Source organism: Azolla caroliniana, unplaced genomic scaffold (assembly GCF_043228905.1).
Source record: "Azolla caroliniana isolate FFs.n. ecotype wild unplaced genomic scaffold, voAzoCaro1.0.p SCAF_2, whole genome shotgun sequence".
In the NCBI taxonomy this organism is placed as follows: Eukaryota; Viridiplantae; Streptophyta; class Polypodiopsida; order Salviniales; family Salviniaceae; genus Azolla; species Azolla caroliniana.
In genome coordinates this window covers 22,467,231-22,479,852 of record NW_028230437.1, presented here as the reverse complement: position 1 = coordinate 22,479,852, position 12,622 = coordinate 22,467,231, and the positions used below count along the sequence as shown (strand labels likewise).

General features: G+C 37.9%; 1 protein-coding gene and 1 long non-coding RNA gene across 2 annotated transcripts; both read left to right on the top strand.

Annotated features, from left to right (window-relative positions):
* Nucleotides 1-937: 937 nt before the first annotated feature.
* Nucleotides 938-1,323, top strand: LOC147867617 (uncharacterized). The gene is made up of 2 exons (XR_015532407.1): nt 938-1,083; nt 1,168-1,323. It is a non-coding gene; the product is annotated as an uncharacterized LOC147867617 (long non-coding RNA).
* A 3,489-nt stretch (nt 1,324-4,812) lies between these two features.
* ACD1 (Pheophorbide a oxygenase family protein with Rieske 2Fe-2S domain-containing protein) lies at nt 4,813-12,337 on the top strand. Its single transcript, XM_087315407.1, has 7 exons — nt 4,813-5,272; nt 5,771-6,006; nt 6,093-6,222; nt 7,531-7,667; nt 8,617-8,776; nt 8,906-9,181; nt 11,991-12,337. The coding sequence occupies exons 1-7, from the start codon at nt 4,838-4,840 to the stop codon at nt 12,243-12,245; spliced, it is 1,629 nt and encodes a 542-aa protein (XP_087171533.1). The 5' UTR covers nt 4,813-4,837; the 3' UTR covers nt 12,246-12,337.
* Nucleotides 12,338-12,622: the final 285 nt, after the last annotated feature.

The window sequence follows — 12,622 nt, the reverse complement described above, 5'->3', positions numbered from 1 at the left end:
GCCACGGATGGAGCAGGACGCTCAACTAAGGTACCATCTATGGCCGCGCATATGATCAATCTACAACGTCCCGTTTGGAAAAAAAAATTAAGCGTGCAAATAAAAAAAGTTGTCAGTAGTCGCTCAACTCTAACACCTTGGTCGCCCAACTATCACCAGCTTAGTCACCCAACCGAATATGGTCACCATAAGCAAATGTGGTCTCCTAACCGACGTGTGGTCGCCCAACCATCACTCACTCAGTCGTCCAACCAAATGTGGTCGCCCAGGCCCCAACCGATTCAACATGTATAAAACCCCTAAAACCTATTATACTACTATCACACTTTCTAAACGAGACTCTTCATGTATTTTGTGGCGGGAAAACAAAATCAGCCGCCATCGCCATCATCACCTTCTTCGCCTCCAGTAGAAGCAGTAAAACAACCGCAACAATAAGAAACATCAATAACATAAAAGCCTGGATAAGGTTTTCCGCTAAGCTTCTCTCTCTGATTTGATTTGATGTGTAAAGAAGGGGAGGATTACATTTAATCCTAGGGATTCAGACAACCCATTAGGCCAAGTGTGAACTTGCCTGGGGGCCTTGGGTATCGCTATAAATAAGAGGCCTTACTACCCTCATTTGATTAGCGGGTTGACTACGTCGAGACTCTGTCTTGTGGTGGGTCAACTCTTGTAGCGAGCGCGCCAGCACCAGGTACGACTCGACGCCACGGCGGTGGTATGGGACGCCAATCGAGGCTCGAGTCTGTCTCGATCCCTTCGCTCGGGGGTGGTCGGGTGGATCGACACCCTTCTTTCTCTCTCTCCTTTCTATCTATTTATCTATATTCTATCCTTATCTAATGCTTACATTAGTTCATGTCTCTAATATTAAAGGGAGAAAGCCGAGAGATGGATAGGATATATATGCTAGGAATATGTAGAAGTCAGTGCCAACTAAGTGGACAAAATTTGTTCCTGCTCCTCATTCATGTCCTTTTGATGCTATGAAGCAAGAAGAACATATTAATGTTAATGAAGCAAAGAACCATATTTGTGTTTTATCTCAATCCCAGATTTCTGGGAACATTAGAAATGGTAATGGCCAAAAAGTGATTCTGAAAGCCTTGCTAAACTTTGCTTTTTGAAATATAGAGCAAGTTTTCTCTTATTGTGGTGCAGGTGTTGTTCATAAACAAGAAGGGAAAACTCCAACAACAAATCCAAAGGAAAATGTGAGACATGATGATGAGAAGAAAAGAAAGACGTCAAAAGAAAATGCGAAAAAGTTGAGGAAGACACTGTAGCAACAACTACTACTATACATCGAAGGACAGAACGAAGATGAATAAGGTACTATAGGAAAACAACGACTTCGTTATCTGTGTAATAGGAAATACCTTTCAACGAAGAGGCGGTAAAGAAGAAAGGAAGGGTTGCAAGAAGCATATGTGCCATCAATGCAAGAGGAACGACAAGGGGAGAGTCAACATGCATTGCTAAATGGTAAGTGTGAAATAAGAAACCTAATTGATCCGTTGTTTCTTTCTCTTTATCAACTCCTTATTGGAAATATTGTTTTTCATTTAGAAGAAAGGTTATATGTTAAATTGAAACTTGTTAGTCACATTGTTTTAGTCCTTTCTTGTAGCATCTACGAAATGAACATGATATGATGTTGCTTTTGTCTTCTTCGTCATTATTTAAAGGTATCCCACAATGAGTTATGAGGATATTGAAGAAGCTTGCCCAGTTTACAGAAGAAACTGCAACTGCAAGATGTGCCTTTGTATGCATATACCTAAGAGTTTAAGTCTTGAAGAAGTAAAACATTTTCTTTCCATTTGAAGGTATTCATACATCTACTATATATATTGGATGCATCCTCTTGTAATATATTTTATCTTTGTTTTGATAGAATGTTGTTGAAATCAGTCAAACTGAAAAGATTGACGTCCTCAAGTATATGCTTTCTTTTCTAGTGCCGTTTATAAAGGACTTAAATAAACTCCAACAAGATGAAGTTGAGTTTGAAACTCAGGAAAATGGTATGCATAAGGTTGCTTACTTAGCTATTAGTGAATATCTAAGAGGTCCTTTTTTTCATCTTACTCTACATTCGGCTTTACAGATCTTGGCTCTTATACGTATTTGGTTCCAGGGCACAGAGAAATGGTTCGGACACAAAGACATGCAACGCCTTCAGATCAATATTGCAGGAGATTTCCATATTCGTGATCAACTAGGATTTTGTAAATTTTGTATGATCGATGCAATATATACCGAACGTTGTATATTGTATAACATTTTATATTTTAGACATTGCCCATACCTTGTACATTTGCCAGAATCATTTTGTATATTGGTTGCCCGCCATATATTGTATATCGGATTCCCTCATTAATGAAATATCTTTCTTTTTTTATCTTGCCGATCATATTCGATGTTTAAAGGTGTATATGATAATTTGTGAGTATGATCATAACACATGTTGGATAGTTTTTGGACAATCATATTCAATGTTTAAAGGTGTATATGGTAATTTGTGTGTATGATTGTAACATATGTTCGAGAGTTTTTGGACGATATTCTTCATATGTTGATGAATTTTAGGACAATCATATTCAAGTTTAAAGGTCACCCAACTTAAGATTGAGGTTGCCCAAATTAACAATGAGATCATATGTAAATATGTGTGTGTGCCTTGTAGTATTAAACCCCCCCCCCCCCCCCCCCCCTATGCTTGATGGTTCTAAAAATAATAATAAAAGTAACAAAATTGAACTTCTTTATTCTTACACTTGTTCACTCTATACACCTATCACAACTCAAATAAGGGAACAAAAACAATGTCTTGAGTTGCCCATTGCATGCCACATCCAAATTGAATTGCTTAAAAGTTGTTTGTTCAAGTTAATTGGTTTCTTATCTTACACGTGTATGGTGTATACATTGCTTGCTTATGAACTTTTATAAGTCCGTCCAATGTTAACTCTTTGATGAATATGTTTGTGTTATTTGCTCCCGTGGATTCAAATTGACAAGGTTAATGTAATAGCAAGAATCCAATTGGATACCAATGTGTATAGTGGCAACGTTACATGATGAGTGTATGTTAAATTACGAGGGTCATAAATAAATTATGTTTCTCAATGATGTTGAAGGCCCCAAACCAAGTCAAACAAGCCTATTCGTAACGACAACCCCAAGTAGAAATCCCAACGCAGCTATATTGACGAGTATAAGTGGGTCCTAGGGGGTTAAGAGTAACAATACACATTCCTCAATGACATACATGGCGCCATACCAACTTGGGTGATGCATGCACGTTTCTCAACTAATTTGAGGGGATTGCCTCAAAAAAAATAGTGTTGGACCAAAAGTTAGGAAAGAGAGAAATGAAAAAAGGGCAGGAAACCAAATTACATCAAGATATATGTGGGAAGGTGAAAGCTCAAAGGTGAATGAACATTATAGGAGCATATAAAATATTTGTAAGAACAAACAATGAGCTGTAAAAAATTGATGAAACCAATGAATGGACAAACATTGAACTTCGAGATGGAGAGGCTCAAAACGAGCGAACCGAAAATAAGAGGAGAAACCACGTCGGTGACTTAGGAAAACACAACATTGACGAAAAGCACGATGGGATCATGAAGCTATGATTTGTGAATAGCCCCCTTGCCTTTTCTTTTATAGAACATGTCACACCCCATAACATTTTCTTTTCGTACCACGACATAACTCTTTTTGTTATGTTCTTTATCTTTTATTTTCAATGATTGGGTGCATATCCCATTACTATAATCAATTGTCGTGTGGGCCAAATCTGCTCTTAGAAGATGTTAATATACATCTCTCTCTCTCTCTCGGGAGGATCTTGAGGATAGGGAAGGCCCGATGGTATCCTGAAAGCTTGTGGGAGAGGAGGTGTGGAAGGGTAAGTGAGAGAGATGGGTTATGACATAACCTAATTCGATAATACTCGATGGATCGAGATATAGTGGAGTTGCCAGAAACAATCGACACTACCTACAATGGGTGTGACCATGAAGTATGGTCATCCACTAACCACACACACACACACACACACACACACTCTCTCTCTCTCACTTTTCGTAAATAATAGCTTTCATTACGAAAGGAAAAAACACCACCATGACTAACTTACTACAATGTATAGAACCCTTCTATCTATCCAGGGATCTAAAGAATACAACGACACCAAACTCAATGCCACCCTGCACACCAATTCAAATGGCGAGTACGATGATATGTGACCTTGCAAAGTTCTCTCTCTTTATGGTTGAGATTTCGTGACTTCTCTAGCACTGTCAATCGCCACAAAAGAAGTCCTTTTAACTTTAGAACATGTTTTCTCACCCCAACTTGCGAATAAAAAATGAAGGCATTCCGCATATTCCAATTGAACCATAGCCCCCAATACCTCAAGAACCCAAAAATAATTTGAAACGGAGGCATCGGTTCATTGTTCTCCATATGTGCAAAAACCTAACTGAAGGAAGATAGACTTACTCCTCTTAGAGACATCCACACTAAACTAATACACCTCTAAAACCATCATTGCCATCGGGCATGAAATAAATCGATGCCTACTATGTTCCAATTCCACCGGACAAAAGAATCTCTCTCTCCTCTCCTCTCCATCGATACATCCATCCATGCATACATGCATACATACATGATAAACACACATACATGCATACATACGTATACGTATACGTATACGTATATATGTGTACAGTGTATATCACGTGTCTTCTCTCGCATTTCCTTCCTCCTCTGTATAATCCATCGAGGTACTTGATCTCCCCCATCGCCCACCACCATGGAATCTCGATGCTTACTCCATCCCCCCTCATTCCCCGAGTCTCTCACACCTTCTCTCACACAGTGCTCCATCCCACAGTGCCACAACCTCACCAGAAACAGAAGAAAACAATACCCTGGGCTACAAAGGAAGCGTCGGACCTGTACTGCCAAAGTAGTAGCTTCTTCTCAGTCTATAGGAGAGTCAGCGGCTGAAGTAAAGAGCGCAATTGTGAGCAATTTGGACTCCATCACTAGAGAAGGAGAGGAAGAAGATGGTGAGAAGTTCGTATGGAAGGATCATTGGTACCCTGTCTCTCTCATTGAAGACATGGAAACTCGAACACCTACACCATTTCAGCTCCTCGGAATAGAAATCGTTCTATGGAAGGATCAAGAAGGAGAATGGAAAGCTTTCCTTGACAAATGCCCTCATAGGCTTGCGCCTCTCAGTGTAAATTTTCTTCTCAATAAATTTCTCAGTCCTTGATTATTTGTAAGAATAATATATGTACATGTATTTGTACGTACATGTGTATGCGTATGTTGGATGCCATATGTGTGATCGCGCTAGTTATGGAGGTCTAATGGAGATCACGGAGAAGATTTGTGAAACAAGGGAGTGTGGTTGTATGAATAATTTGGTGAAAGGATAGGACTGAGAAGATGACTGTATTGACAGTCTAAATATGTGATGAAAGGTGGTCAGAAAGTAATATTTTTCCAGCAGATGATACCGTGGAAGAACTGCATATGAGAATGGTAAATAGAAAAATGATTGAATCAGGAAAGTAGAATTGTTAACCTGCTAAAGAAATTGTCACTAATCATACCCTTGTTTGTTGATAACAATATGTTAGCCTCGTGTCATTAATCAGTTCAAATTGCAGTTGAGTTATATACCAATGTATGCTTCTACTGATGTAAACCTCTGGATTATTGTTTTGTTTAGGAAGGAAGAATAGATGAAATGGGATGGTTACAATGCTCTTACCATGGTTGGTCATTCAAGTCTGATGGAACATGCGGTACCATTCCTCAAGCTTCTTCAGAAGGTCCAGAAGCACGAGCGGTCTTCTCACCGCGGGCATGTGTTCAATCCTTTCCCACACTAGTGTCCCAGGGGATGCTTTTTGTGTGGCCTGATGCAAAGGGATGGGAGAAAGCTTACCAAACAGAACCTCCAAAGTATATATTTTTATGGAAATATTATCCTTGATCCTGTCATCATCATAATAAAGCTAAATCCCTTTTCTTCTTGGCAATTATGGCAGGCTGCCTTCTGTCTTCGATGATCACAAAAATTACTCAACTGTGACAATTCAAAGAGATTTATTTTATGGTTATGATACTTTGATGGAGAATGTTTCAGACCCTTCTCATATCAATTTCGCCCACCATAAGGTAAATACTGAAACTTGAATTCATACATTTTGAGGTGTATATGTCTGATAATGAGCTGATTGAGCTTAACAATTGTATATTTATGGGAGTATTTTATGGCCATGTTAGAACGTGAGCTTAATATTGCTATCTTAGCTCGTACCTTACTATGACCAAAATTTGAAGACAATATCAGCAACATATGTGTAGCACAAAACGCTGCGAGCTCCTCGATAGAGAAGGAGAGAAGGAAGATTTAGGCTTACGAAACCTGCTAACCATCACAACTGTTTATTTTATCTCGCTCAAAATGAGTAACAGAGAAGGGTCTTTGAACTCTAGCTTCCTATAATTAAATTTCTTGAAAGGTAATAATGAATAACTAACAATAAGGGCACCAATGGCATATGAGATGTGACAAATATTACAATTGTTTATTTTTAACTCATATATGCAAATAACAAAAAAAATAAAATTGTAGTCTAGCTTCCTATAAATAAAGGTCTTGAAATGTAATCATGAATACCTAAATAAGCGTTGGTGCCTGATCACTGAAACTGAAATTGCTGCCCTCAGAAAATATTCATCATGGGGTGATTCAATATGGAGACTTTGATGGGATGACAAGGCTGTCTCTGATTCATAATGATGGCTTTGCACATTGGAATTATGGTCTTTGTTGAAGTCGGAGACGTCCATCGCAAAGTGAGTTGGGAATCCACTTTGGCTGGGATTTTTGCTTGTACACCAGCAAGCGCAAAGCAATATATATATATATATATATATACGCCAAGAACTCGATCATTTTAACCGTGGATGTAATGATGATCTCTATTGTCCATCCTGTAGAGCCTCCAGCTATGCTCAAATCTTTTGATTATGGGACACATGTACCTTTCGTAGCAAGAACTTTGTAGCTTTGAGAACTACTTTAGAATTAGATTTCTCACCGTCATGCAATTTTATTTTCTTACAGTGACTTCTCCCCGTTGTGTTCTTCAGTTGCCTGCTCTTTGATACATTGATAAAGGTGAATTTATTAATTATGTTTAGAGCTAGTTGATGACTTGAATCTTGACAAAGGTGATCTCAGTGATATCATCAAATTAAGCGAAAATTAATGCTGGCAACAAATAATGTTGGATCTTGACATTGTGTTTGGTGAATGTAATAAATCTTAGTGAATTATTACTTTGTTCTATCTTTCATTCAATGATGTACCTTGTGGAATTTTCTTTTCTGTACGGAACAATTTGCAAAGTCTGTTTACCTGAGAAATTTATGCCTTCACATGTTATTTTCTGAATCTGTTTTAACCTGATTTTGCAGGTGACTGGTCGAAGAGATAGAGCCAAACCTTTACCATTCAAACTAGAGTCATCTGGTGTATGGGGATATGCAGGTTCAAATTCAGACACACCAAAAATCAGTGCAGAGTTTCTTGCTCCGTGTTATGTCATTAACAAGTAAGCATGGATAGGAAAAGAAGGAATTAAACTTTCTTTACATTTCCTAGTTATTCCTTAATGCTGATCTTATGTAAAGTATTGTATTTGCAGGTGTATGTTTCTGTATAGAGGTCCTTATTTTTTTTCTGTTTGAAAAGACCGTAATGCTGTCCTTCTAATATCAGTATCATCTTGGAAATCTTTCATTTGATTGGATACTAGTGTGTTAATTTACAAGAAAAATTATAGGTTTGTGACACCGAGTCAATTATCTATCCATGCAGGTCACTGAGCTTGAGTAGACTCTGTGCTCCTTGTTTACACATCATATGTGGATTGGAGGACATATTTTGAGCCGGTTGTGTTTAACTTGTGCTGATTGTGATATCATTAGTTCATCATGCTAATATGCCTTGTTAGTTACAAAAAAATGCAGCGTGGCATAGAAAAGAGGTGTCGGTTAGTGTGAAGATTTGAACCAAGACAATGGGATGTCAACCTTGTTGTTTTGACACTTGAATATTATATGGCTCTCCATAATGATATATAATCAACTAATAAGAAAGATCCCCTGGTACAATTGTTTGTATAATAGATGATAAATATATTCACTTTCACACACCCTGGAAAAACATTGCTTTGACAAGGATATTGGAAGGAAACCCTCTCCCTAACACAAGAAGTAGATTTAGGACAAGTTCTTTGTCAGCTTCTTGGAATCAGGCAACTCAATAGGTTTTCCCTTTTTCGTTTTACTCTCAGACATCGTATTTGGCCATCTTGTATTTTTTTTCAGCAGTTGCAGCTTTCTTGATATTTAGCTTTGTATAGAGTTCCTAGCATAATTTATTTTCTAGTGTGGCCCTGTTATTCTGTGTTTTATTTTACGGAGAGATTTTGAATCCTTCCAGTGTTCTGTGAATTCTGTCTCTCCTTTTTTATAATTGCTTTTACTTATTGACGACAGGATTGAAATACCTGTAAACAATGCATTCTTTGGAAATACGACATGGGAAGTCTGGATTTGCTCGTTTAATGTCCCCTTAGCTCCAGGGAAAACACGCTCTATTGTTTGTAGTGCACGGAACTTCTTCCGTTTCTTAATGCCTGGTCCAGCATGGTGGCAGGTGCTTACAGTACACTATTCATACATTTTACAAGGAAAATTAAACCAGCTTTCTTATTGATATTTTTCTATTTACACTATTGATGGCAAATGCTTTGAAAATAAATGTATATTTACTTTGAATGTGCAGCTGGTACCACGTTGGCATGAGCATTGGACTTCGAATAAGGTCTATGATGGAGATATGATTGTCCTCCAAGGGCAAGAGAAGACCTTGTCTGGAGAGACAAGTGATGCTGCAGAAATAAACAGACAATATTCTAATCTTACATTTACACCCACTCAAGCGGACCGATTAGTTCTTGCCTTCCGTAGTTGGCTTCGTCGTCATGGAGGCGGTCAGCCTGATTGGGCTCCAGGAACCTCTCTTGGACAACTTCCTTCTACAGTCTTGTCCAGGAGACAGGTTTAATTGCTCTTTCATTTTCCTTTTAAGTTTTTCTTTCTTCAACTTTTGCATTTTAACTTATCTTCCATTTTCAAGATAAAAACTTAAAAATATATTCTCTTTAAAAGCATTAAAATTGTGAAGAAATATACTTCCAAGTCACTTAGACTTCTATTCCATTTCCTTTTTTTGAGAATATTCTACATTTCAAACAAAGGTTTGTTCTGTGGAAGAACTTGAGATTTCTCTTTGAGATAAAGTCAAGACCCCTTCGAGTTTTTTTACCATTTTCAACCTAAAAACTTCTTCTCCTTGTCAGATAAACAAAGGGCACACGAGATTGCAAAAGGCAAGTGGAATCAGATGAGAATCAAAGGAAAGATAATGCACTAAGATAAATGATCATTCAAGTTTTCAATCATGTAAAATCTAATATAGAACATGCCTTGAATGAAGAAATGAAAAAATAAGATGGAAAGAAAGGGGAAAAGCAAAAAGTCTAAGTATATCCAAGATATAACATCTCAATATATTTTCTCGTCTTTGAGATTAAGAAACCAAAATAAATGTCTAAACATAATAGGCTGCAGATCTATAGGACAATCACAAGGCTGATGTTCTGGAAGTATGTGGCACCTTGTTCAAAACATCTGTGAAACTGATGGTACTTTGTTGGAAGCTGAACCTTTGATATCTGTGCATTGGAAAATGGAGTTGCTAGCATAGTAAACATAAGCATGTTCTCTCCCTGTCCCTCTTTATGTAACACGTGTAGAGAAACGATCAAAATTCTATGGGATCTAGAATTTGGTCATGTAGGAATGAGGGATTTGGGTGCACTATTTTTCTTAGATTCTTTAATTACTCGGGTGTTCCAATCAATCTCTGGATTATGATGTTCAAACCAAGCCGGACCAAAAACAACTAGATTTTCAGAACTATTAATTAGGATGAAGGAAATTGTACTTACCACATCAACTGGATCAGACTCTTCAACTGCATCTTTCGATACAATTGGACATTCGTCAATGACTGTTACAGAAGTTGGACATAAAACAGTATTCATGTGTGAAGGCAAATTCTTGATCCATGAAACAATGGTTGTCTCCTGAATTCAAAGGAGCATAGGCAAGAGGTTATAGAACCTAGTTGTGTTGAGTTCAATATGTGCTGCAAAAACTTTGCTACTAGGATTCGATAAAATGAGCCTCTTATTAGGAATAAACTTTACATATCCTAAACCATCCAACCAAATGACTCCAATTTTAGCTCAAAACTTCAAATCTATTGGCCCAAGTAGGGGTTTTAGGCCTACTGGAAGACTAAATCTAACTCAAGAACTGGAATCAGGTTTACTTACATGGTTTACCTAATGTCTTGGTCTATTTGGAGAATGCACTGATATGTTGAGGACACCAGAATATAGACATAGATGGTTTGCTCACCTTCAGAGAAAGATCTTGACTGTGGCACCTCAATCTCCGTCTGAGTGGGGCCGTCAATAAGAACAGGGTTGGGCACTTGAGCATGCTCAAAATGTGGGGCTGCATCCACCGAATATTAAGTTTGCGTTGATCTAAGTTGTGATGTTTGCTAGCGTCTAAATGCCATCAATGTACTCCAACAATGGCGACTTCTTCTCTAGAAATGGCTCAAACCATGCTAGTACCTGTCAGCAAGGTTCCAACCAATCCAACTCAAGCAGTAGTTGTTGGATATTGAGGGGGATGCATCTGAATCACCGTGCACACCTGATTTACAAATCCTCAGAAAGGAGATCCGAGTACCATCAAACTTCCATGAGAGCGATTTTGGGTTCCTTTGGAGAACTTTATATGGTCGACAATGTGATTGGAATCATATCCACATTTCAGCATACTAACAGTGAGCATCTCCATATTCTGCCAGCTATCTTGGTGACAATAGTGCCAATCTTGAGTATCAATGTTTGCCTCATTATAATGTGGCTAATCAACAAGACTAAAGTTCTCTCAAATCTCTCAAATTATTTTCGTGGTTCCAAATTTTTTATCCCATAGATGAAAGCTGGTGTTACAAATTTTGTTTGTAGTTCTTGGAACAATGTGTGTGTGCATTGTTATTAGAGGGCACCAAGGATTACATATCCATGTGAAAGTCGAGCACAAGGAGCGTCATGTAGGAAGAACTGAGGGCTTGTGATTGTTACTCCGAGGTATGTGTAGGTATGGTTGAGTGGTGTTAAACACCATCACTTCAGTTTTATCACGATCAACCGACAAATTGTCAACTGTAAAAAATGAATGACGAGAATAATTAACCAACAATGTCATCGGCATATTGTAATATTGGTATGCTATCTCCACCATGCATGCGCATAGATCGCCCAATCTCCCTATGTGATTAGATACCTCATCTACATAAAAAGCGAAGAAAGTCGGTGATAATGGGTGTCTTTGTTTCACTACAATCATGATGGCCATGACCTCAACTATTCAGCTGGAAGAAACACTTTTCCCAACAGTAATTCTTATAGTGCATAGATTCCCCATTACATATCTATCACCTGCGTGAACCAAGGGCTCATAGTGGCCGCATGAGTCAAGCACACAGTGCAAGGTTGAGGACTTCCTGGAAATATGTAAAGCAACAATATATTCCAGCATAGAGCATAAAGAAAGTGCTCACCGAACAATCCATTTGTCTTTCTTGTGAGCGTTCCAAGGCAACCATCAGCATTTTTTCGCTTGCATTACTTTTCCCTTCCTGTTCAAGTTATATCGTATACTTTCAAATCAAATGTTTCTTCCACCAAATTTTAAGTTACTTTATGTGTGTTTATACATAGATGCTGGATCGGTACGAGCAACATACCTTGAAGTGTTCTTCATGCAAGAAAGCATATGAAGTATTTCAAAATTTACAGAAGGTTTTGATTGGGACTACTGTGCTATTGGCTGCTGGGGCAGGAATACCACCTGAGATGAATATCCGTATTATTCTGGCTGTCAGTGCGGCAGTTAGTGCAGCATTGGCTTATCTTTTGAAGGATATAGAGAAAAACTTCTTATTTATTGATTATGTCCATGCGGATATCGATTGAAACATTTTATTTGGAGTATATATATGTACCCTGTAAAAATACTAGAGCACATTCAATAAGCATTTATTGATTACATCCATATAGACTGAAAATGCCTACCACATTTTTTATTATGTAATATCAATGTATGATCCCATGCTATGCATTATATCATGATCTTATGCCTTAACAGCTCAGTATATGATCTCATGCATAGTTTGTGTCTTAAAATAACATCATTATGATCGATGTTATGATTTTAAGATTTGAGATTTACTAGCATCACCCCGATCAGCTAGTCAAAAAAATGTATTTTTCCATATAAGTGGATGCATGAGCTCGTGCATATTTGGATTTGGAATGTGACGATCATAATGGTACCTCAAGCAGATTTGAGA

Bases quoted from the DNA above. Each gene is read 5' to 3' on its own strand.
- ACD1 (XM_087315407.1), top strand. From the start codon at position 4,838: ATGGAATCTCGATGCTTACTCCATCCCCCCTCATTCCCCGAGTCTCTC. The intron at 7,668-8,616 runs GTAAGCATGGAT...TATTGACGACAG, and splicing joins CCGTGTTATGTCATTAACAA to GATTGAAATACCTGTAAACA. The intron at 8,777-8,905 runs GTGCTTACAGTA...TTGAATGTGCAG, and splicing joins CTGGTCCAGCATGGTGGCAG to CTGGTACCACGTTGGCATGA.